Raw genomic sequence first — 25,409 nt, 5'->3', positions numbered from 1 at the left:
AGTGGGGGCACCCCCTGCTAACATCCACTGCAATGCCGTGCTCAAGTGGATGGCTGCCATTGTGCTTTGGAGGTCCATCTCACCTTCCGTGAGTCTTTCTGAAGGTCTCACGTGGTGGCAGCTTCCCTTTACAAGCTGTGTGGTACAGAAGATGGGACTGAGAGTGTCAGAGGCCCAGGGTGGCGGGAGGAGTCACAGGCAGCCGGTAATCCCAGTATATAAAAGTAGCTAAGTAAAGTGTGGGCTGTGGAACCAGGCAAACCCGGTTGGCATCCCAGCCCCTGTTTCCTAGCTGTGTGACCTTGGTAAGTCCTGGAACCTCACTGGGCCTGTGTTTTCTCATCTGCAAATGGGCAACCAGGGAGGTCGTGAGGATTAAGTGAGTGGTCTACAGACCTCTCAGCAGAATGGTGGGAGCAGTATTAGCCCCCAGGAAATGGGGCTCTTTGGGCAGATATGATCTCCTCATCACCTGTCACCTCCCTGCCAGCATCCTTTCTTCCTCACCAGCTCCACCCGGCCTGAGGAAGCGGATGGCACGAGCCCTTCTGTCTTTCCCCAGGCAAGAACTCCTCCAGGCTGTAACCATTCCTGTTGCTTTCCTCTTTCTTTAGTGCGCGTATCTCTCTCCTCGGTAATGAGGTGGTCAAACAAATGCTATGCTCCTGAGCCATTCTGGTGAGGCTCAGTGGGTAAAGGAGGTGGCTGCGGGAGAGGGCAGAGCAAGGGCAGAGAGGGAGTGGGGGCACCACCCCACGGCAGGCTGACTTAGAGCCAGCAACCTAAACTGTATTGCTCCTCGGGCCACCACAGTCTGCCCCAGCCCCAGCTCTAGCACGCTGTCCCCAAGGTCCCTTCCAGAGTTGCTGCTTGCCAGGCTTCGCTCCCCACAGAACTTTGTGTTTCTGAGCTTTATCCTTTGGAAATGGAAGCATGCATATTTTCCCAACTGGATATCATTTGCTACATCATTTCCAGACAGTTCTCCTTCTTGCCTGGAGCCTGGGTTCAAATTCCAGCTCTGTAACTTTTTAGCTGTGTGACTCTGGCCAAGTTATTTAACTGCGCTATGCCTCAGTGTCCTCATCTGTTAAATGGACACAACAATGACACAGACGTCACAGGGTTGTCGGGAAGATTACCAGTGCAAATATAGCTAAAGCTCTTAGGCACACAGCAGACCTGCAAAAAACAGCAGTTGTAATTTTCTGCAGGCATCAGCTTCCACAGGGAAAAGATGTGCGAGGAAAGAGGCAGTTTCCAGAAGCAATCCCCTCCATTTACTCCTCAAGGTAAACTCAGACTCCAGACTATTGGATTTCAGGGATCAGGAACATTGCCCCACAGTCAGGGCTGGTGAGTCAGAGGTTTGCCAACTCCTTCAGCTGAGGAGGACCGTCACAGCTACTCTCTTCTCTCACCCTTTCAGGGGAGAGAAGACATCAGAATTCCCAGAAGAGAAAAAGATGGTCTCAGAACACAGAAGAGGTCTCCGGAATGACGGCTGACAACTTGAAATTAACATAATCGCTATGGGCTACACTGTGCTTTTCATTGTTAATTTTTCTTCTCTGTCTCCTTTTGGGTCACCACCCATCTGTGGATCAGCGTGTGGGAACCATCAACCCGAGGGTCATTTCGACTCCCAGCTGTGGACTAAGAGGCTACGGCGGTTGGGTGGGGGGTGGGTAGAAATTGAAGCCCTGAGCCTTAAAAAGGGACCAGAAAGCAGAGCCAAGGGCCCCTGTGTTCCTCCAATAATAACAAGAAAAAGTGCTTGGGAAACTCTTTGACAGTGGCAGCTTCCTTCTCGCAGACGGACCGTGGAACTCTGACACACACTCCCACACAAGGCGGGCGCTGGATTTCCAAGAGCAGTGAATCAGGATCCCAAGTGTACAAGCGTTGGGAGGAGCTGCTCCCTGACGACGTGTAACACAGACACACTGCTTGTCAGGGCTGCTGCTCTCCCTCCAGTTGGAGCCATTCCTTTGCCACTGCGAAGTCTGTGACAGCTGAAGCTGAGAAAGCGCTGGGACAAACAGGTCCCGTCAGGACACTGGCGGCTTCCTAGCCGAGTGACGAATTGCGGGCGACTGGAGAGAATTTAAAACCAGCCCAGCTGCCACCCTGGAGCGTGACTAATCTCAACACTTAAGGACAAGCCCCAGACCGGCAGTCATTCAGAGACTGGGGACAGTTTCCCTGCACACAGACTAAGTGTCCCACCCTGGGCTTCTCTTGGGGAGATGGACCCCACTCCCTGGCAGGAGACAGCCGCCTGGCACCCCTCTGGTGGGGTTCTCGGTCCTCTCCCCAACCTCGGGCTTTTCACTGTACCTTTCCGTCTGTCTCTCCGACCCGGTTTGACTTGAGAGAGCCGAGAGACAGGAAGCTCTGGAGCTTATCTGGGGTCCACACGTCCGCCATAAGTCTTGACTTACCCATCACGACTGCCTGGTTTGGCCAGTGTTTGAGAATCAAAACACCACCTACGCCGCTTCATCAAAAAGTCCTGGCAATAACCCACATCGATCTGACCACACATTTCTTATTCCCTTAATGTTTCAAACATACAACTTCCAGCACCCTTTCTGGGGACCAGCCTTTTGGAGGGATACAGCTGGCTCCAAGTGCAGCTGCTCTTCAGGTCAGTATGGAAGCCATTCAGGTGATACAGATGGGCAGAGCTGGCATGTCCTCCCCAGGCAGAAGGGTGGTGGCCGGGGGCAGTACTGGCAGTGGCAGGGCTAGAAAGGGCTCTCCGGAGAATAAGGAGCTGAAAAGCGGCTTGGAGGAGGGGGTCTACATCTCTGGCTTTTATCTGAACTGGCAGTAGGAAACGTCCCACTGCGTCCTCCTCTTCTGCAAACCAGAGAGGGCCTTTCATTTTCAGGGTGCAGCCCCAACATTCCAGAACGATGAACGATGCCTTTAACCTGGCTCTGCTCTCCATTGTGGATACATATGCTGCGAAAAGCAGTGAGCTCTCTGAGCAAGCAGAGGGTGTTTAATTGTTATTAGAATAGTGTATACATTTGGGGGCAGAAAGACTGATTGCTTATTTTTGCCATGTCCTAGGCCTGAGTTCATTCATCCAAAAAAATATTTTAAGGGCTTTACATACTAAACCACACACTTATCACCAGGGGTCAGGGATATATGAAACATCTAATTGATGCGTCCCTCTCCGTAGAATATTGGCACAAGTGCATGCTGAGTGTACACACAAGAGGAGCAGCTACCTCTGGCAGGGGTCTGAGGTCCCAACATGCTCTGCAAAGATGCTAATACCTGACCTTAGCCTTGAGGGAGGAGTCAGGGGAGGGACGAGTGTGGGGTGGAAGTCAGGGAGGATAGTGTGTGCAAGGAGGTTTTCCCAGAAAGGGGAAAGAATGCATGCAAGGACAGAGGGCATGAAGTCACGGTTCATTCCAGGGGACTGTGAGCAATGCAGAATGGCTGGAGCCCAGGGAGACTGGAGCAGGAGGCAGATGCCAGATCACGCGTTACCTTGTACACTGTGCTAAAGGCACTGGGGGGCTTTATAGACTTCCACTCTCTCCAATAAGTATTTATAATCTGCAATTTACAACATCCTCAATTTGTAAAACCTAAACAATTTTAAAACCTAGCAACCCTACTTTACAAGGGGAAAGAGGGCCTGAGTGGTGCACCGGTTTCTAAGATGGATATCTATTTACGATTTAAATTTGATGCTAGGGACAGTTGGCAGCAAGGACTTGGAGCAAGTGAGTTAAAAAACACAGCTGCTTTCTTGCCCATTTTATCCTCCAATCATGCTTCTACTTAAGTGAAGCACACCAGGATTGGGGAGAAGAATGGGCTTTAAAAAAAAAAGTGCATCACCTTGAGCAAGTACATATGCCCCTTCCAGAAGGTCTGGCCGGAAACTGCTCATTCACATCCACCCGGACTCATCCACTAGAAGGTGTGCCTCACCCCACCGAGCTGAGGGCAGTTGCTGCTGTCTGCTGACAGATCTAGTCACAGCTGATGACCAAAGCTAGTTCCCCGTGTCTGTTGCTTTCCCAGACAGGGCCTGATCTTTGGCTGGGGTCCACTAGGACCCCTGGTCGCAGTGTACTGCATGGCATTGGTTCTGACCACTCATGTGTCCACGCTCACAGGTCAGTGCCCAAGAGGGACCAGCTGTTGAATATATTTCCGCTCACCCTGCTCCAGACCCTGGATGCCCAATCCTATGGCATGTAGAAGTGGGCAGGCCCACCCAACGGACATCAGAATCAGCTTTGCAATGGACGGGGAGTTTTCCCTCCTTTAGAAGCCCAAGGCCCTACTTGTGCATCTGGAAGGTTCATGCCCCTCGCAGCGGAGCTTGTCTGGTGAGCCAGGGGATAGTGCCATTCCGTCATGGTTCATTCCAGGGCATCAGACTGAACTTGACCGGACCAGACGGACATTTCAGGAGACAAGCCCTGAGTCTTTCTTCGGGACTCACCATTCACCTTCCCTCTTTCTAAACTGTTGAGGGGAAAACTACTAAGACCAGGTTCTTAGGAAAACTCTGGGCCTTTGGAAGAGTCCTGGGCAATGAGTTGGGAAGGCCGATTGTGAGAGCTGTTCCATGATATCACCTCAGGGGGAAAGAACCCAGAGGACAGGGCAATCTAGCCCAGTGGTGGGGGTCGGGGGGATGGCTTCCAGAGCACGGGCTTTGCCTTCTCATAGAACTAGGGTCACTTGCTTTAGGACTTGGAATATAACCTCTCTGAGCCTTAGCTTCCTCAGTGATAGCTGGAGGTCGCCACAGTAGTTAGCGTAGAGAGGTGCAGGAAGGATTGAGTGAACTAGTGCTTTAAAGCAGTTGGACCAGTGTCTGACACACAGAGCTCAACAAATAATAGCTCTTGATGCCAGTGGTAGGTGACCACTGGGCTGCCACGAGGATGGCAGGTGTTAATGTCTATAAAGCACTTGGAACAGCTTTTGGCTCATAGCAAGCACTCAATTAATCAATAAGTGCTAAAGACCATCATCATTTTCATCTTCATCATTATAATGATTACTCTTATTATTGCTAGTTACCTACTCTTCAGCCAGAGGCCTTTAACTCTTTTATGAGTAGAGGAGCTCCCTGGTGGACGAGGGCACTGGGTGTGGAGCAGCCCTGCCATCCTTAACCAGCCAGGGTGTCACCTTGGGTCAGGGATGCTGCTTCTCAGGGTCAAATATACCCTAATTGTAAAAAAGAGAGGAGGTTTCTTAGGGGGAGCTCCATCCCCCCTTCCCATCCCAAGGCTCTGTGAGTGTCATCCTTGCCCAGGGATGCCATGTGTGCCAGTCCCAGGAAGGACATTCACCCAACAGACATTTATTGAATGCCTTCTGTGTGCCCAGGTCTTTGGGCACTGTGGTGGGCAAGACAGCCATGCCTCACCCATCTCTTGGAGGTTACACTCCAGACTAAAGTTCAGGGGACAATGAGAAAAAGATTTCAGCTTATAGCTTGGTCTAATCGACTCTAAAATCTGAGGGACTACAGGAGTTGATGGGGGTTCCAGCCAAGTCCGATGGAGAATCTAATTCACTGAGTGCACTGCAGAGAGCTCATCTTTCTACATTTCCTTTTCTCATCAGCTCCGGGGAGGCATTTCCACCAGCAAGCAAGAAATGGAACTTTGAAAATTATCACTTAGGAAAAGAGACATGTCTCTCAGAAAACGTCCCTGGAATAAAGTCCTGCCCCTCACAATCTGTTACACTGGCTCCTTGGGCAGGGCACGACCTCTGAGACCACATCCACAACCTCATTTTATAAGAAAGGGAATCAAGGGCTTAAGAAAAGTGTGTCTCAGTTTTGTTCCTCCAGAGAATACACATGTAATTCTCTTTCCTCTCTCACATCTCATTCCTTAATCCTTGGAAAATTCACTCCAAAAAGAGACTCCTTCATTCCCTCATAACAGATCACAGGGTCCTACTGTTCATCACCTTGCAGAAAGAGCCATCATTTTACAGGACCATTGTTTGTCCCAGGGATTGACACAGGCAGGTATTTGCAATCTTCCTTAGCACAGGTCAAGATGAAGTTGGGGAAGGGCGGGCAGGACTGGTACAATGGCACCATGATCTGGAACGTGATTCCAGGTTTCCTGGGAAGGCATATGGTGAGGAAGACAGAGCACTATTCCTGTGCCCCTCACTGGCCACTGGGCAGAACACTGCCCTTACTGTACTGGGCACTGACTGGCTACTCAAAGTGAGGGTGGTTCCGAGGATTCAATAAGCGACTGAGTTGAAACCTGGTTTGTAAGCCGATATAAGAGCTGCTGGGATTCCTGTCCTCCGTCCCATATCCTTCCCCTAGCCCCATGGAAAACCCCAGATATGCCTTCGCTCCTCTGAGTTAAGGGTGTGGGGCAGACTGGCGAGGGACTAAGAGGGGGATGGTATCTCCGGCCTGGAACAGGACAGGTCAAGCCAAGGTTCAGCCTGAGGTCAGGGCCACAGGGAGGGAAGGATAATGTCACAGGAAGATAACACTTTTGAACTGTTTGACAGTTTTTGCCAGGTTCAGCCCAAGCAGGCACCCCCAGTGAAACAGGTCCTAGAGGACACACCCATAGCATAAGAGCCCTGGGTTGTAAATATATATGGAAATGCTCTTCTTTGCCCCAGTCATGGAGCTTATTCCTGGATACCGTGTAGAAACAACCTGATGTGGGAAGACAAGTGCTTTACAATGCGTTTGGCAGGAAAGTGCAGTATTATGTATAAAATGACTTCCTGATCGCATTTTAAAAATTAAAAGTTAGGTGTTCTGTAAAAGTTCAGTGAATGGACAGGGAGGGGTGTCTAATAAGCGCAACACCTTGAACGTTTTCGCTGCGAGCAGTGGGCAGCTGTCAGTCCTTCCCTCTCACGTGTCAAGGTGAGCAAGCGGTCCGGGCCAGGCAGAGCCCACATCTGGGAAAAGAAGTGGGCACCCGAAAGGGAGGCCCTCCCCACCGCATCCTCCATCACCCCGATTTTCTTTCAGACCCACATTTCTGAGGCGAAGAACCACGGAAAGTTATGTGTTTCCCCATCTCCGCGTGGGAACAAATCGTGTATTAACTGAGCAGCATTTATGAAAGTTTTCAGAGCTCATGGGGTAACCGAGGAGGAAGAGGGGGCAGAAAGAGGGGTTCTTGAAGTGCGGTGGCGCGAATAGAAGGAATCTGGGGGCTGTCGAGATGGGCAGGGAGAAGAGAGCGGAAAGAGGCACCTGCCCCACCTTTGCGTCCTTAGGGCCTTGGCACCTGGGCCCGCGACTGGCATTTCCCTTTTGGGAGACCTGTCAGTCAGCGTGGCGGGCCCTCTGCTCGCGCTTACGACAAACGAAATAACAAACGGGACAAAGGAGGGGCGCACGCGGCGCGGGACTCGCGCGACGCGTCTGGCTCAGAGCTGGCCCCGCACAGGAAGGGGTCCCCGCCCTCTCTGCGACCTCGCCTTCTCCCTGCCTGGGGCCAGGAAGCTCTCCTCGGGGACCCTCGGAACCCCGGCTGCCTCCCCACCTGTCCACCGCCGTTCGGAGGCTCTTTGTGGCGCCGGAGCGGGAAAGGGCCCGGGCCGGCCCGGCGGGGCGGGAGTCTCAGCCTCCCGGACCCGCGGCGGGTGCGTCCCGCGCCCCAAGTGCGCACTCCTGCAAGTCCCGCTGCAGGGCAGGGTCTTGCGGTCCTGCCCGGCCTCTGGAGAGATCCGGAGACAGCCAAGGGCAAGACCGTGCGCCTGGGGGCGCAGAACACCATCGGGCGGGGTAGACTTCCCCGAAAGGTCTCCCCGCTAAGAGCTCACCGGAACCCGGGGGCGCAGGGGGCGCCGCGGGGTAGGCTGAGCGTCCAAAGCCAGGCGGGGGCGGGGATCTCGGCCCAGCCCTGCGCGCCCCGCCCCTCGCGGGGCCGGTCCGCGTCCCCACGCCGGGGCTCCCGGGCCCGCGGGAGGCGCGTGTGCTTGTCAGTGTGTACCGGGGACACTCCCCTTTCCGGGAGCGCGTGCAAAGCCCCCACCTTCCTCTCCAGCTCGGGGATCCCCTCCCCCAGCGCGGAGATCCCCGCGCGCCCCCTGCCCACTTTGCCAAGGCGAAAAAGCGGCCGAGCCGGAGACAAAGAAACTCCTGCCTCCTCCACTCTCGGCCCCTCCGCCCGCCCCAGACACTCCCCGGCGCCCTCCTTCGACCCTCGCGACATCGCGCGCGGACACGCGGGGAAAGGAGGGAAGGGTGGGCGAGTCTGCTCCCAGACTCCGGCCCGCTGGAGGCTGCCGGGGCTCCCCGCCCGGGGACACCTCACGGCAGCCGCGCCCCCACCCTCCGCTCCCCAAACGGTCCCAGTGCCCTGACACCGCCACCCCGGGCCAAGCCTTACCCGCCTCTCCAGCTGAGCGGTAGGGAGGCGCGGCGCACACAAAGCGGGTGTGTGCGGTGGGGCGTGGAGCCCCGGGAGGGGAGGGATCCCGCCGGGGCTCGGCGCGGGCCCGGGCGCAGCTATTTACCCGATCTCTTCTTCGATCTCCGAGATGTCTGCGAAGATGAGGAAGACCACGAGCAGCGTGAGCGCAGCCAGCATCCAGCTCCGGAACTGCAGCTGCATGGTGGGCTCGCGCCCTCCGGGACCCGCGCGGCCGGGGCGAGGAGCGGGGCAGACGCTGGAGCCTCCGCGCGCGGCGCGCGGCGGGGCGGACACCCTGCGCTCCGGGCGGGCGCGGGCCGGCGGCGGCGGTGGCGACAGCGGCAGCCGGGGGTTGCTCAGGCGCGGCCAGCCCGCTTGCTCCCTCCCGGCTCCCGCCCGCCCCGCCTCTCCCCGCCCCGCCCCTCCCCTTCCTCCCTCCGCCCAGCGCGGGGCTCCGCGCGCAGTTTGACAGCTTTGCTCCGCTCCCTGCTCGCCTTCTCCAACCCTAATCAACTCCAACGGCCAGCCGCCCGCCTTTGCTTCTCCTGCCTGGCTTCTTTCAGTTCGCGAGGGCGCTGGGATGTGGCCGGAGCCTGCCACTCCTGCCTAAGGAGGCTGGGCTCGGGGCACCGCGGCGTCCGGGTACCTGGCTGAGCCCAGGAACAGCGCGCACCGCTCCGCGTGCCCCGCCGGCTGGCAAACGCCTTCCCTCGCTCGCTCTTTGTCCAGCGCCTTCGCTTTCTTGCAAAGTTTTGCCGACACAAAGACCAGCACCTGGGGACAGCCCCCCGGCGCGCCGAGGAGGCGGTTTCAGCCAGGCAGATGTTCCAGCAGTTGACAGAATTAGGAGAAGGGGAGGGAAGAAATATCCAAAACTGGCCAACTTGGCCAGAGATGCAGTACTGCAATTTGTGGGCTAGATGCCCGCCCGTGGCAAACCATCCTCTCCCGGCAGTCATCTTGGTCCCCACTGATAGACGCGAGAGGGGGTCTCCCGGAGTTGCCTGAAGTCCTACAGTCATGGCTAGAACTGTCCGCTCCCCGTGCCGGGCCCTCGCGGGGCTGACTCCTAGGCTGGGCTTCTTTTCCCCAGCTCTTGACCTCTCCTTGCAAAATCAATAGCGTCCTGTCTTGATCTACAGGCCTGCTAGAAAATATGGCTCCCACAAGGGGTAATGCCCCCCCATGCTGAATATTTTATGATTCCCCAGCCTTTGACAATTTAACTCAAATTAAATTTTGCACCAACCACTATCCTGGGGTGGGATGAGCCCCATTAAGTTTTACTGGAATTAGGTAATTATGTACATTTTTTTCCTTGGGCTAATTGTAACAATCCTCAAATCAGAAAATTTGACCTCTCAGAAATGATCAGTTGATTTATGAAAGGGTGTTTGGGGTTTGAGTTGGGGGGAAAGAGTCCTTTTGTAGCAGCTACATGGAATATCCTAACTGCTAGGAAGCACTGGGCAGGGCAGATGGGCTGAGCTCCCAGGGCTACCCATGTAGAGCCAGGCCCCTTGCAGGGAGGAAGGACTGAGGGAAGCTTCCAGCTGGGGGCCTGCTGGACAGCTGCTGTTGACCCCGGGAGCCAGGGTAAGCTGTCTCCTGCAGGAGGAGTGCCCTTCACTGGAGAGCTGGAGAAGGAAGCACAACAGAGAGACAGGAAAGCTCTGAGCATGGGGGGCAGATGTCTTTTCTCCAGAGGAGGGGAGGGGTGTACTAATTCCCATGACAACACTTTCTTTCTTTCCCAGCCCTTCACAAAACCCGTGCACCTCCACTCCTTTTACAGAATACTGCCTACTTTTCCGGGGTGTGCCCTTCTGATGGTGAGCACAATGCTTGTTGGCCCCCTCCCTGTGTGGTAGCGATGGTAACAGACATCAAAGAGGGTTTCCTATCAGGGTGGCTGGTCCTGTGGTCTCACCATCCTGATGCCGAGTTTTCTGATCTTTCCCTCTGTTTTGCTTGATGGGTGGTGAAGGAGTGTGGAGTTGTATTTATCACTTTATTCTCATTTTTCTGAGATGAATGATTGGGATATTCTGAACAGGGAGAGGTAAGAGCAGGTGTTCCTGACATGCTGTACAATATTTCAGTCTCTCATTCATTCATCCATCGTCAGCAATATTACTGAGCACCTGCTGTGTGCCAGCTTCCGAACCTGGGGCTAGAGATAACACAAGGAAGGAGACTCACATTTCCTGCCCTCATTCAGCTCACCGTTTAGGAGGAAGACAGAGGCACTTATGCTATGGGATGTGAGCAACAATACAGCTGTGGTCTGCTGTGTAGCTTATAAGTGATTCATAAAGTCACCCAAGAGAGCACGAAGATACTGGCTGGTCTCTCTTTGCTCTGTTCTCTGCTTCTCTGCCACCCACCCCCTTTATTATGCTGAATGTCATGGAGAGATTGCCATGATCCTAAATTCATCCCAGGTCAGGTAAAGTTCATTGCTGCAAACACTGTTATAACAGAGCTATTTCCGTTTCCTGTTAGGTGATCCATGTTATCATCCCAGGCTCAGAGCCTTCCTTCTTTGGACTCACTCGTGACGGGTGTTTGTGAGTAGAGAGAAAAAGTGGAAACTTGCAGAACAGTTCTAACTGATAGACAAATCCCTGTAGCCAGCCCCACAGAGCAATGCCCCTTGAGCACACTTGCTGGGAAAGAGGCAGCTTTGTAATGTCAAGGCTGTCCCTGCCTTGAGAGTCACTGAGATGGGATTTTACTCAGAGAGCAGTAGGAACCCTTGTGGTAGTTGACCATGGACTGTTGTCTGTCTGTTAGCCCTTAGGTTTGAATCCACATGGGCCAGCTACATTTACAGTGAACTCTGTACGTTCACTGCCCCTTGCAGCCGTCTCTGAAAACTGGGTTTGTTTCCAGGATCTGAAAAGAGGACAAATGATCAGATTAGCAGCCAGTGTCATGTCTGCCGATGCTGGGTAGTCTGGTACATGGGCGCACGTTTGGCACAGCCATTCTTCTGACCCCTCTGTTTAAGCAAGTCCCTTTTCTTGCCTTGGTTTATACAAAAAACTGGAAGGTCTCCCAGTGATCACTTTTTTGGGTTAAGTCATTCACTGTTTGGGTTGAAATAGAGGAGTTATATGCCAGTGGCTGCAAATCGAAAGTCATTACCACCTGTTAGCATTTTAACTCAAACTAATAGAATATATTATCTATTCAGTGAACTAATAAGACCCTAGAAGTATGTATGAATGAGGCGTAGAGGAACGGGCTCTGAAGGGCCCTGAAGGGGCCCAGTGGAGTCACACCCAGCATCTGGGTAGCCCTCTCTGATCTGTGACCCTGGCTAAGGCATGCTTCTTCCAAGTGCCAACTGTGGAAGTTGGGACCCCACCAATTCATGGAAACCCCAAACCTGTATCAACTCAACTCCTCTACTTCTCACCCCCAGATATGTATACTTTTCACCTCAGTTACTTCCTGGGATTAATAAAGAATCCTTCTGGCCATCCTTTCACATAGACCATCATCTCCATTTTACATTTAAAGGAAACTGAGTCTCAAAAGACACAAATTGCCCAAGATGGCTCAGTTGGCAGAGAGGAAATTTTAATTCCATCAGCCTCTGCTGGGCATCAGCAACTTCTGGGATCCTGGGATTGCCAAGGTCCCCTCCAGCTTTATGCGGTTCTAAATGGATTTGTAAATAGGCATCCCTTTGATTCTTCATTTATCCCCTTAGTCCTTTGAATCCCACCTTTAAAAAAAAAAACTGAATAAATATAAATATAAAAAAGTCAATTATAATGTTCTTATCCAAAATTTTGATCTAAAACCGAACACCCTTGAACTCGCTCAGAAAGCAGTTTAGAATGTTAAACAAAACCAAAAAACTACAGTGGTAATGGCTTTGCATTTTCCATCATCTCTGAAAAGAAGAGCGGACTCCGGTTTTATTCGGGGAGGGGGACGTAAGGGGTGTAAAGACATGGAATATCTTAATTGGAACAAATAGGCTATTGTGTTTCTGCACCTCCAGTAACTGAAAGATCCTACCTTCTCTTTTGAAATTTACACTAAATTTGAATGTTCTCACAAATGCAACGCTTCCCTCTTTAAAATCAGAATCTGAGAGATAACAATATGGAGAAGTAAATGGGTACATTTGCATTCCATTTGTAGCTTTTGTAAATAGAAAAAGTTGTATATTAGCCAAAGAAAGAGAAGAAATATACCCAGGCAATTGAGGTAAGTGTTTCTGGGATTATCAGCAAGAGTTCTTGGGAGGAACGTTGGAATGAGCTCCACAGGGAGTTAGAGGTGGTCGTGGGGAGTGTGTGTGTTGGAGAACGGTTTAATTTTTTGCTGGGATTTTCCCACACTTCTCAGTGGTGATGGGAGAGGGTTTTGAACCAAAGTGTGAAGTTAGGTGCCAGATGGCAGAGGTAAACAAAAAGGAATGTCCCCTCATGATTCTCACCATGGCCTCAGTGAAATCGTCACTGTGATCTCTGAATCAGCTCACCCAGCTTTGCTCAGAGTCCAGCACGAGCCCCTCCCTGTGAAGCATCTGGGGCAGCTGGCCCCTGGTTGGCCATCCCTGCCTCTCAGACTTGTGCCCCTTCTCTTAGCAGCTGTTTGGGACCTCCACCTACTCACAGCTGGAGGAGTGGGTAGAAACAGCACCCACATGTCCATTCACTCATTTAACAGGTATGGCTGCATCACCTGCCATGCATGTACAATTATGCTACTGGGCTGAGATGCAGTGAACAAACTATAGGCACAGTTTCTGCCTTCGTGGAGCTTGGAGCTTGGTCCCATGTGATTTCAGACTGAAACCCTGGGACGCAAGCCTAGGAGACTTGCCACAAGTGCACCGCTCCTTTCAGAGCTGAGAGCAGAATTCTAGCTCTCCTGTCTCCTAGCAGAGTTCACGCCTAGGTCTCCTCCACATACGCTATTTCATTTTGTTTTTCACATCAGTTCAGTGGGATCGTAAACTTCCAAGGGGTAGGGAACTTAATTCCTCTTCTGGTGCCAAATCCAATCAATACAACCAATTTCAAGCCACCACCCCCATCTCCCTAAAGGCGGTGTTGGGAAGGGGTGTGCACTGGCACACTTCCGCCAGACACAGACAACGGGTGAAATAATTTCAAGAGCCTAGAAAACAGCAAAAGGTAGAAAATAAATTAGGAAGTGCTGAGTTCTGAGTATGTATTGCCTTTTTAAAAATACAACTTACTTAATTGTAAGTTGACATGCTGTAATTTTTAATAATGGCTCAGTTTGGCAATCAGCATGAGCCATCTCCAGCGCAAGACCAGAAATCCCTGGCAACAGGAAGTCACCACTGTCATGATCAACTTGGTGAAATGCCATTTCTAGAGAAAACTCCAGATGGGATGCTCTCCACGGCCGTGGCAGCATTCACGGGAATGTGAATCTTAGCATTGTGAAATCTGGGTTGATCTTTATTTTTCTCTGCATTTTTCTCCATTTTATAAATTTTCTACACTGATCATAAATTACTCTGTAATCAGGAAAAAAAAGTCATTAAAATTTGTTGTACCTATTTTCTCTGCACTGATTTGTTTTCTGCCAGAGTTTAATATTCTTTCTTAATAACCCGATCTAAACCACATGTTTAGGAAAGAAAATTGGTTTTGCAAACAATTTCCAACCTTTGATGTTTTGTGAGCATCCACCTGATATTCGTATTCCAATTTCTGATGAAGGAAAACCCAGACTGCAAAACTTTGCCCATTTGGTGCTGCAAGGGCTGGAGATGCATCCCTCTCATTCCTTCTTACCTGATGTCCCTGGTCATTACCTAACCTGGACTTCTTTGTTGATTGCTCTGCGCCACAGCCACATCCTGGCTTCTAGCTTCTGGAGCAAAGGGGAGATTTAGAGAATTGTGTGCAGGGAGAGGGCATTTTGGGTGCCCCAAATCCCGCTGTCTCCCAGGAGGCTTGGGTCTGCTCACCTGTCTGCCTCACCATTGCTCAGATTCTTCTGCCGATGGCTCTGTGCCCATAACAATACTGAGGATATATTAAAATGAGGGTCAGAGAGGCCAAGATAAACATGAGGATCATAATCAAGACATCTTTCCTCTTCAAATCTTGACAAATACTATCCTTGGCCAGCCCTTCAGGTCATCCCACTGTGCACAGCGATCTTTGAGGAGAATAAGCTCACCTTGAGTGAAGCTATGCCTCCACTGCATATTTTGGAATATCCTTTTTGCTTGGCACAAATGAATTGAGATGAAAAAGAAGACAGCAATTTAAACTGCCTAGACAGCATTTTTCTTTTTGAGATTTGTGAAAAACCCAAACGGTCTCAAAGTCTTCCCAGTTCTAAGTGGACATTATCATTATTTAATGTGTATTATAGTTAACAATTTTTGGAAAGACTAACTTTATGACCTACTAGTAGTGCTTCTTTTTGTGTCACAAATATTCTCTATAGTGCCTTTGAATCCCACATATAACTGAAGCTTAGATTAAATGTTTACCAATAGGGAGATGATCTTAACAATCCCGAATGGTCATTGAGATTTGCAGCTGTGTCCCTGCCTTTAAATCAACATATTATTGGTAATAGCTATGATTTGTTTACTTCCAAGACCACGGTCAGTAACAGAAGCATGGTTAGAGTTTTGATGCTACAGAGAAAATGCAGTCCATTGTGCAGGCTTCTGGAAAGTCACTGAGATTAGGAAGTGGGGCTGGGTCACTCTTTTGGTCTGAAAGCAGTTTAGTAAATTTTCCTGATGGCCCTGGTAGCCGCCATAGCCTCCAGCCACCTGACAGCACTGGGAGGTCGGCTGGGCACTTTACAGCATCTTCTGCGAGCACTAAAGTCACTCACACGGAGTGATTTTCCTGATACAGCAGCACCTGAGTTCCAGGGAGATTAGGAAAGTCAGCCTGAGCTTTCAGCCTTCTTCCAAGGGGCAAAAGCCAGGGGCTCCCTAGTGGGTTGTTCCACCGCTCTAAGTGCCTGCAAGCTCCTCAGCCAAACTCTCTAAATTTTACCAGAGCGTCTCACTGGCTCATGTCCACTGACTCAGCTGTTTTCAGGGATTGGGGTTCTTGGCATGGGGCAGATTAGGCAGGAAGGAGTGGCAGCCGGACACAGATTTTCTTACAACATCCTTCCATTTACCTCTTCTCTGTGTGCATTTGGGATGAGTCTTGTAATACTTGTTTTCTAGTTTTTAGGTTCATAAGGGCCTTCATCTGGCCTTTTACGAGGACCCCTCTCCCCACCTCCATTCCCCCATTGTCCTTCCACTCTCCACCTGGGTCTCTAAGTTCCTGGCTCTCCTGTATTTTGCAAAGCTTTCATTTTCTGTAGTACCACCGCTCATTTCAAAGGATAATGTTCTCTTGAGGCTCCCGGCTTTGCAAAGGTGTGGGAAGCAGGTCTTCCCCTTGCCTTCCTCACCCTCCTGTCTGCAGCCTTTGGGAGAGGCTCACGCCGGCCTAGACCAAGGCTGGCCTCTGGCAGAGGTGGCCAACAAGGAAGAAAACAAAAGCCAAGTGGCTTTCATTTCAGGCTCCATCACGGGCATGCGCTGGGCCAGGAAATCAAAGGGGAAGATAAAGCTGGCAAGAAAAAGAACTTCTTCTCCTTTCCTTAGAATGGAATGGACCACCAAAGACGATGGGGTGGAAATCACCAAGCAGAGGGTGGAAAACACTCATCTTAAAACAGAGAAATTTTAAACTCACACCCAACAAACATTTTTGTTGTTATTTCCAAAGCATAGCAAAAAAAGAGAACAGCCACTTAGTTCTTTTTTCTTTCACAGCACAAAATACGAGCCAGGACCCGGACTACACTGAGCAGCCAGCCATTGTGAGTGTGAGTTGCCTTGTATGAAGCAGGAATTATCTTTCTGAGGTGGCTTGCAGCCATTTGAAAAGATAATCTCTTAAGTATCAATACTATTGATGATTCATCATAATTTGCTAGAAAACAGAAAACTGTTTTACAGTTTTGCTTTCGGAAGTAGGGAGAGAGCTTCCGTAGGGAGTGGTTAACCACTCAAGAGTCATTCTTGTCTGCTGACAAAATACAATATAAAAGGTATTTTGAGAGAAGACGTAGAGAGGAATAATAGTTTTGATGTTTGTAAAATAGTCTCTCACAATCAATCCTTACTTTGCTTCTATACAACTTGTGAATTTATAAGCTGTTCCACAGAAGGAGGATCTTTTTTTCTCTTGCCTCAGTCATTTGATTTCTTCTATGAGGTCAACCTTGTATGTTTTCATTTTCACTCATTTGGTAGCCTTTTCCAGGCTTTTGTTATCTTGCTGTAATAGCTGATGAGGGGCCACCAGGTGGCACTGTGCTCGATGAGGGTCCCTGAGATGAGGTTGAATTGCCTGACTGAGCCAGGACCAGGTATTTCCTGGGTCAAGGAGGACAGAGAGAAATTGGGAGAGTGGGAATAGGGAGAGGACACACCCCGGAGGGCAAGACGCTTACATTTTGCTTACTGACTGTATCAGACTCACGGAAGCCAGTTTCAATCACCACGGAACAAACCGTAATGAAAAGTAGACATAGTATTTCCAGAAATCATATTCAAAGCAAACAGATCAAGGGGAGATGGACATGGATCACTAAAAGCAGGTTGGAAAACCCAAGCTATCTCTGCAGAGAGGTCCTTTCCTTAACGCCTCCTCCTAGCCTTGGTGAAGAAATTAAATTCGAGCAGTTTTTCAGATAATCAGTAATGGAGATCAATAATAGATTGACACCTTGCACTGTCCCTGATTTAGACACAGCCAGGCTAGATGTGCATTTGTAGCTGTTTCAGTTGAAAAGTTAAAAAATATGACATGTCCCCACTTTGCTCAGTTATCCTAACATATACAAGACCAAGAGGCAGAGTCTTTCTCTTGACTCCCCTTCTTCCCCATGGAAGGTACGTCAAACAACAAATCCACTTCCTTGGGGAAAGAGGAAGAGGTTTACAGCACTTCAGTCCTTCCTGTGCATGCATTGGCCCTGAGACACTATTAAACACCTTCCTTTTATGTGCCCAGCAGCATGGCCGGCGCTCTTCCCCGAGTAGAAGCCAGAGCTTTTCCCCGGAGTCTGCAAAAGAGCCCTGATTCAATTATGGGGCAATGCTTGTCACATGTTGCACAGATATAGCTGCACCCAACCCTTCATTAACTTAATAGATTCCTATAGTCAGTCCTCCAGGGAGGTGGAGTTGAAGCTCCTGCACTTCATGGCAAGTGTGGGTGTATTTATAAATGCATCTCCCATTACTCCAAGGTTCTAAAAGCAGGAGCGCTCTGCTCCTGTCGTAGGCAAGTAGGAAGTGAACACTGTACCCAGAAGCTGTCAGCCCTTATTCGTTCATTTATGCTTTTTATGACACCTAGTTTTGTTTCCCAGGAAGAGAAAAAAATGTATTAATTTTTGTGCACATTGCCCGTCTTGGAGTTGCAGCTGGCCCATTTCATTTGACTTTTTTTGTAGTATGGATTATGACTTTTGGGTCACGTCTGTGGGGCAGTTGTCTTTGCGGAGGGAATGCTTTTTTTGCTTAGGCAAAACTGTTTTTCACCAACTATCTCTCAAGTATAAATCATGGGTCATAAACACATAGCCCACATTTGATCCAAGCCCCCAAAATCTTTTCTTGGGCCAACAATGCTTTTGGTTTTGAAGGCCTTTAGTGGGTCACCAACTTTCCAGCTCTCAACCCTGTTTACCATTGCCTGTTGTTTTTACATTTGGTCTGATTCACACAGTTGTGATCTCTGCCTGACTCCAGGGGCATCTAAGACCTGAATCAACATGAAACCCACACTGTTATTAGGAAAAAGAATCCAGAATATGTGAACCTCATTGAGAGTGTGTCAGCAACAGATTTTAAAGAAATGTGGGATAATCTCGTCAACTGTTCACAGACGGGTAAATTGGAACAGCTTCTTTGGAGGGCAATGCAGAGATACGATAGAAGCCTTGTTATCTGGGGCACCTGCTTTGTAAGGTGAATTGATGGGCAGGGAGAACAGAAGTGTGCACACCCAGCAGAAGAGGCCTCATCCTCCCGCACAGCCAGCACGTCCGGGGAGCAGTAGTGTGATTTGGAGAGAGGAATGGAAGCCTCTTGTTAACCAGAAGTCCATTTAACAGAGATCAGTGGAAAACATCTTGTAACATAACAAGTCTTTAAAAAGATCATGCCCTCAATACAGCAAATCCATCCATCTCTATAAATTTTCTCCTAAGGAAATATAAATGATGTGGAAATGTTTAGAGACAAGGCTATTCGTAACAACATCCCTTTTATAGAAATGAAAAATTGAGAACAACCTCATATCTGGTAATAGGGCTTTATGAATGAATAAATTCTGTGAAAGCTATTCAGTGGAATACCATGCAGTCATTAGCAATCATGAAAAGGTGACATTGAATAGATAGAAGCTGGTCTGCATCTTAGGAAGTTGAAGCTTCTAGAACAATGCGATCCCACTTTTGCAAACCTGGACATGTACATATTTGCATGGTACAGTGGGCATCTTCCAGGGAGGTCTTCCTGCCAGTATTTGTGACCTTGTGTCATCTACTTTCTGTGAGTAACTTGTTTCTAACCTACAGAAGACAGCAACACAGAGGGGACATCCATTTCGTGGTTAGGTCACAAAAGACTGACTTTTGTCTTGCTTTCAGACTCCGTTGTCTCCTTGGCTTGCTTGCTTTGATGAAGGCAGCTACCATGTCAGAAAGGAACAGATGGCAAGGCCCTGAGGGCTGCCTCCAGCCAAAAGCCACTGGGCAGCTGAGGCCCTCCGTCCAATAGTCCATAGGGGACTGAATCTTGGCAAAAACCATTAAGTGAGCTTCCCCAGTTAAGCACTCAGATAAGACTGCAGCCCTGGCCAACATCTTGATTGCAGTCTGTGGGGGACAACAGACAACCCAACAGAGCTGTGTCCAGATTCCTGACCTACAGAAACTATGAAATAATAAACATGTGTTGTTTTAAGCTGCTAAATTCATGTTAATTTGCAGTGTAGCAAGAGATAACTGATGTCTGGGGTAAGAAGTCTGAAAAGTATTGGGCATCACTATGTTTAAGAGAGCATAAATGTAGCATTCTTAAAATGTTTTGGGGCTACAGATCACTTAGATGTGGTCCTGGCAGGCATTTATATTTTATTGTGATGAATAATTTGAGGTTTGATGCTGTTCTTGAATAAACAGAAGGGTGACTTAACAGTTTATAATTTATTTTGCTTATTTCATATACTTAATGACAGAGCTATCATGTCTCTGAGACACACTGTCTATTTGTGGTGGGGCCTGTGATTTGGGGTGACTTTAATTAATATTTTTTTTCCTTCTCTTTGTTGCAGGTTGGGTTCTCTGGAAGCAAGCACTGAAACAGAGCTTGGGTTGCAAGATGCTTATCAGGATGGACACCTGTGAAAGGAGAAGGAGGGAGTGGGATTCAGTGTAAGAGGTGAAGTGCAGCACAGCCTGATAAAGCCTCATCTAACCCAGGGGGCAGCTCTGGCGTAACTATTGTCCATCAGCTGTGGCTTGGATGGGTCCAAAATAGCTGGGCCACTATAGCACTGCTTGTCAGTGACTGGATGCAGGCTGTCCCCAGGAGGGGAGTGACCTCTGACTAGGTAGCTCTCAGCCCCTGAGACAGACCCAGAAGGGGCTGACACTGAAAGCTGCTGCACCCCCCAGACTGGACAGCTTGTCTTTCCTTGAATGGGATTCTGGGAAACGCATTTCTTTGTCAAGAAAGGAAGCAAGACTAGGCTAAGAGGGGAGTTGAACTGCTGTGTGGACCTCACTAAAGCTCGGTCAACCACACAGGGAGCTCTTGACCTTATTTGGCCTTTCAGAGTTTTTCCCCCATTGGGTGGAAAAGGCCAGATTTTTACATCCCCACAATGGGTCATTAGATGTGTCACCATAAGACAGGTATGTCCTTGGCAGTGGCCACTCTCTGTAGCTCAGGGAATCCTTGGAGCGTTGGCAGCTGGAAGTTGTCTACTGACGGCACTCCTTGCAGCTGGGGGAAAAACTCCTTTCTTCTAGAGGGATCTTGGTGGGCAGCTCTGTGTCCACAGGCCACTACTTGCACCACTCAGGGCTACTTCTTCGTATATGTTCTTGAGCATGTTCACCAAGAACCCAGTGAGCTCCTCCCTTCCCATGGGAAACGCAGAAGAGGAAGATTGGAAGGAACTCCAGCATCTGGTCTTGAGGCCCCACCTGGGACTCCCTGTTCTCTCCTCCACTACGCAGTCTAGGTTCTCCTCGCTGTCAGCTCGCACCTCTGTGGGTCTCAGCAGCTTACCTGCTAAAATGGCCCAGAGGTCTGAGTCGCTCATCACCATGCCTTTCTCAGGCCTGGGTTGCCACACCTACTCAGTGGCCTTCACAGTTGGCAAAGCGGGACCAAAAGGCACCCCCAGATCATCCAGAGCGGCATCTTCTCCCCCTCCTGCTCATGCACAGTCATCCCTGTCAAGGTGGTGACCCCTTGCTGTACCCGTTCATCCCTGGACCTAAGGAATCTGAAGTGCTCATGTAGCTTTGATGGCTTATAATTCAATGAAACTCTTGCTGTGCCTCTGAAAAATGTGTGCCTCCACTGGGAAATAGGACCTCTAAGCCTGAGGGACTCAGAGTTTGACGGGGTGGGAAGCACAAAGTCCTCCAGGGGATCATTGGGAGGAACATTAAGTAAGGCCGTTCCTGCTTCCAGCTCTTGATTTCTAGACCCGTTCGTTCTCCCCCCTGGGCACACAAGACCAAATAAAGGTCTTTAATTCAATGTGCATACGGCATCCTGGAGAACGGCACCTCGTCCTCAGGACGTATTGCACCTAATTTCGTGTTTCAACTGAGACTTCAGCGAGCCATTCCATTTCTCTCCAAGGCTGGCAACCTCTGGGAGGTTCAGGATGTGATATGACCAGTGGGTTCCATGTGGACCAACTTCCATACCTCCTTTGCTGCAACGTGTGTCCCCTAGGATGCAATGTTATGTCAGATGTCATGTTGGTGGATCAGCCATTGCAAGCCCTTAGATGACGGTGCTGGCCAGGGCCATGTGGGCAGGAAACGCAAACCCGTGCTTGGAATATATGTCTGTTCCTCTTACAAGGAATCTCCAGCCCTTCCAGAATGCAAAGATTGAAATGGTCAGACCTATTCCTTGAGGTGTGTTGCCATGTCAAGGACTCAGGGTTGTCTGGCCGATGGACATTCAGTAGCAGCAGTAGCCACGTATGGTGGTTGAGTCATTTTTTCCTGTTACTTGTTTACTGTCTCTTCCATGGTGGATAATTTCTGGCAGATGTTAACTACCAGATCTTGATATGAAGATCTTCACACCTTGTGCCCACTGCCATATTCTACCCACATGTCACTACCCAAGATCTCTTTGTCTCAATCTCCAAATCTCTCTCTGTCCAGACTCCTGACTTCCTGACCTCACTATTCACACTACCCATGAGCTGTATGTATTCATGCCGCGGGCCACTTCTTCTGTACCAAGTGTGTGACAAGGTGCATTGCCTGAGTTGCTGCCCATTGGAAGGATGTTTAAGGCCACTGTCTTTCAAGGCCTCCCCCCAGTGAGGCTCTCGTGCAGCGTCCTCTGTGTTTGGCCTGCACTCACCTACCCAGTTGACTGTATGAATCAGCTCAGGTTACTATAACAAAATACCATAGACTGTGTGGCTTAAACAACCGACATTATTTCTGGACCTAGGGAGATCTAAGAACAAGGCCCCAGCAGATTCATTTCTGGGTGAGGACTCTGTTCTGGGCTTGCAGATGGCTGCTGTCTCTCTGTGTCCTCACAGGGCAGACAAGAAAGCTTTGGTGTCTCTTCTTCTTCCCATAGGGCCCTAAGCCAGTCATGAAGGCCCCACTCTCATGAGCTCATCTAACCCTCATTTCCTCCCAAAGGCCCCTCTCCTAGGGGTTAAGGCCTCAACATATGGATTTGGGGGTGGAGACATGAATATTCAGCCCTTAACACTGACCCGCCTATAAACCAGGCTTGAGCTTTTCCCCTTTGAGCTGTCACAGACTCCTAGGCGATACTAGCTATCGGTCCGAGCTGAGGGAGAAGTCATGGGGATCTAGGTTCTCTGCTCATGTGGCTTGTTTGTGCCATTTGGGCCTATTGCACAGTCTCACATCCTGTTCCGTTTTATGAACAGCTGCTGCTGGGCCAGCCCAACCTCAGGACATGGTGTGTCTGACAAACTTAGATCAAACTGGAAAGTTCTGGACCCACGGTCACCTGGTATTCTATGGCCAGGAGCTCTGTCTCTACCAAGAACTGTTTTCTAAAGGTCTGTAATCTCTACTGCAGATGCTATGGCCCTGCAAGAACCCTAGGGGCTGCACTGTGGTTCTTTCACTTGAATTTACCATTTGCTTCAAACAGCATCTTTCCCCACAACCAGTAACTGAATATCACAGGTTCTTCCAGGGCATTAGAGCTCATGTAGGAAGGCGGCTTGTACTACAGCCCAGGCCAGCTGGAAAGTCCTTTCTGTCTCTGGGCTCCGCCCAAAGCATGCAGTGTTTCAGTTCATCCAGTCTATGGGCTGGAACAGTACTGCAAGGTGTGGGATATCAGACCCCCTATCAGACACTGTGTTTCTTTCCTTCTTCATGGTGGGAGATAGAAGATTCAGCATTTTATCTCTACTTGGTAGGAGATGTCCTGGCATGGCCCTGACCACTGCACGCCTAAAAATTGTATCCATGTGACAGGCCATGCATGTACATAGTTTATCTTCCACCTTCAGAAGCACATGCCATATCAAAGCATCCATTGTACTAGCCAATTATTTCTTATCTGGCCCAGTTATCACAATGTAATCAATATAGAGGATAGAGGTGGTAATCTAAGGGGTGTCCAAATCATCCATTTGTCTTTTATCGGGAGAGTTCATAGATCCCTGGGACAAAACTATGTATTTTGTTGCCCATTTCATGTGAAAGCAAACTGTTTCAGATCCTCGTCTGATGAAGTATGAAAGACTTCCTTTACCAATGGCCACATGCCATGTACCTAAGGTCGTGTTAATCTGAGGTAACAAATCAATAGTCTGGCATGACAGCTGCAACTGGGGTCCCTACTTGGTTGAGCTTGTGGTCATTTATTGTCATCTTTCAGGATCCATCTGGTTTCTGTCAGGAGCCAGACCAATGAATTCATTTGAGGCATGATGGAGCTTGCAATCTTTAGATCAGAAGTTAGCCAACCTTTAAAATGCTAGATAATAAATATTTTAGGGCTTGTGTTCCCACAGTCTCTGTTATAACTGCTTAGCACTTCTGCTGTCATGCAAAAACAGCCATGGACAATATATAAACAATTAACCATAGTTGTGGTCCAATAAAACTTTATTTAGAGAAACAGAGGGTGGGACAGGTTTGGCCCATGGGCTGTAAGATGCTGACCCCTGCTTCAGGTCTTTAAGAGGGTCACTAATTCCTGCCATCCTCCCCAGGAAGCGATGCTGTTTTTGATGTACTATCTTGTTTTGGGGAGTGGGGGTGGTATGTCAGGTCAAGAAGCCAGGCATTTCCTGAGGTTTGTTTTCTACTTGTCTGTAAATTTCCATGAATAGTGAGGTAAACTGAATTTAAATGATCTCTGAGTCACTGCACAATATGTTTGCATGGGTTCTCATTGCCCCCCAAATTCCACGGGCCTAGTGGATAATGCTCACACACGTCTGTGTCACAGCCAAGAACCACTGAGCTTAGGAAACACTAAATCTTATAAGGAGCTGCTGAGAAACATACCCATGCTCCTCTCCAGAGAAAGAGTGGGCTTACGACCTTGGAAGGTAAGAAAATCTTCTCCTGAGAGGACAGGAATTTTATTATTCTGAGTATTTCTGAGGGTTTCTATCTTTAGGCACTATGTCTAGCTTCTAAAGGCTGTCTGTTATAGAAACATTCTGGGCCGGGACCTTGGCTGAGAAGATGAGCAGAAAAGCCAAAATCAGGAGAATTACCCCCAAACAAGGATACAGTTCTAGAGGCTTTGCTTGGTCTCCCTGTCCATGATGGTTCTCACCCCACAGACAAGAACCCAACACAAGGGCTGTACAAACTACCAAAGCTGCATTTGGGGTCCCCAGAAGTGACCAGTAGGTGGGTCCCTGGACCCAGGGGATCCACTGTAACCCAGAACTTGGCCAGAACTCCAGCTGTTCCCCGGCCTTCATTTGCTCCCACCCTGACAGCAGGGGAGGACAGTGATCCTTTAGGCTTATGAGTATCAGTGCTCACCCAGACATGTGTCCAGTGGTCCTGAGTATTCCCTTCCCCCAGGGCACAGCTACCCGAGGAAATGAATCTGTGTCCCTTTGGGGAAGGACTGGGAGTCGCTGCGGTGTATACTTGCCGTGGTGTTAGGAGGTCCTTTCTCCTGGGACTCAGCCACCTCTTCAGCCAATAGGTGTGAGTCTGAAATAGCTTAAACCAAGAGTATGGGTTAAGGGGTATGATTCCTCGGGGGAATGATTGTCCTTAGCCTTCTGCTCATCCATTCTTGATCTCTTCTGATTGTTTGAGCTTAGTAGTACCCATGGTCGAATGCCCATCTGGTTTACCTCTACTGACACTATGTTCTATTACCTGGCTCCATATCGTTCTGAATTTTCTGTGGGTAGCAGCTCCTTAGTATTATTACTCCTTTCCCAGTACTCCTTGTGATGATAATGTCCACCTGGCTTTTATTGTTCTAGCGTCCCCTCACCCCCCTGCTCTCAGAGTGCTGAGCTCTGTGACAGCCTTTCCTACCACCAGCCCTGACTTTCAGAAGAGTTATTCCATGAGCTTTTTAGTGAAATGAATTTCCTCTAACCTCTGGCCTTAGAAAAATGCAATCTTTGTGACTCCCTAGATCATCTGTTATGTATATCCCCTCCAGCATGCCCACTTCTCTGAGCCATTTAATCC

At 49.4% G+C, this 25,409-nt stretch overlaps 1 protein-coding gene and 1 long non-coding RNA gene across 5 annotated transcripts in view; one reads left to right on the top strand and one right to left on the bottom strand.

Annotated features, from left to right (window-relative positions):
* Positions 1-8,776, bottom strand: part of ST8SIA2 (ST8 alpha-N-acetyl-neuraminide alpha-2,8-sialyltransferase 2) — a 60,441-nt gene extending 51,665 nt beyond the window's left edge. For all 4 annotated transcript variants that reach the window (XM_073227221.1, XM_073227220.1, XM_073227222.1 and 1 more), the window contains exon 1: positions 8,521-8,776. In XM_073227221.1, the coding sequence (XP_073083322.1) occupies positions 8,521-8,618 (98 nt within the window). In that variant the 5' untranslated portion in view covers positions 8,619-8,776. The remainder of the gene's footprint in view (positions 1-8,520) is intronic.
* The window catches only part of LOC118968760 (uncharacterized), a 134,303-nt gene extending 110,168 nt beyond the window's left edge, over positions 1-24,135 (top strand). Inside the window, exons 5-6 of the long non-coding RNA XR_012127211.1 lie at positions 16,225-16,271; positions 19,802-24,135. This is a non-coding gene — a long non-coding RNA (uncharacterized lncRNA). The remainder of the gene's footprint in view (positions 1-16,224; positions 16,272-19,801) is intronic.
* Positions 24,136-25,409: the final 1,274 nt, after the last annotated feature.

The sequence above is a fragment of the Manis javanica genome, chromosome 18, assembly GCF_040802235.1.
Source record: "Manis javanica isolate MJ-LG chromosome 18, MJ_LKY, whole genome shotgun sequence".
Lineage (NCBI taxonomy): Eukaryota > Metazoa > Chordata > Mammalia > Pholidota > Manidae > Manis > Manis javanica.
This window is presented reverse-complemented; position numbering and strand designations above follow the sequence as displayed.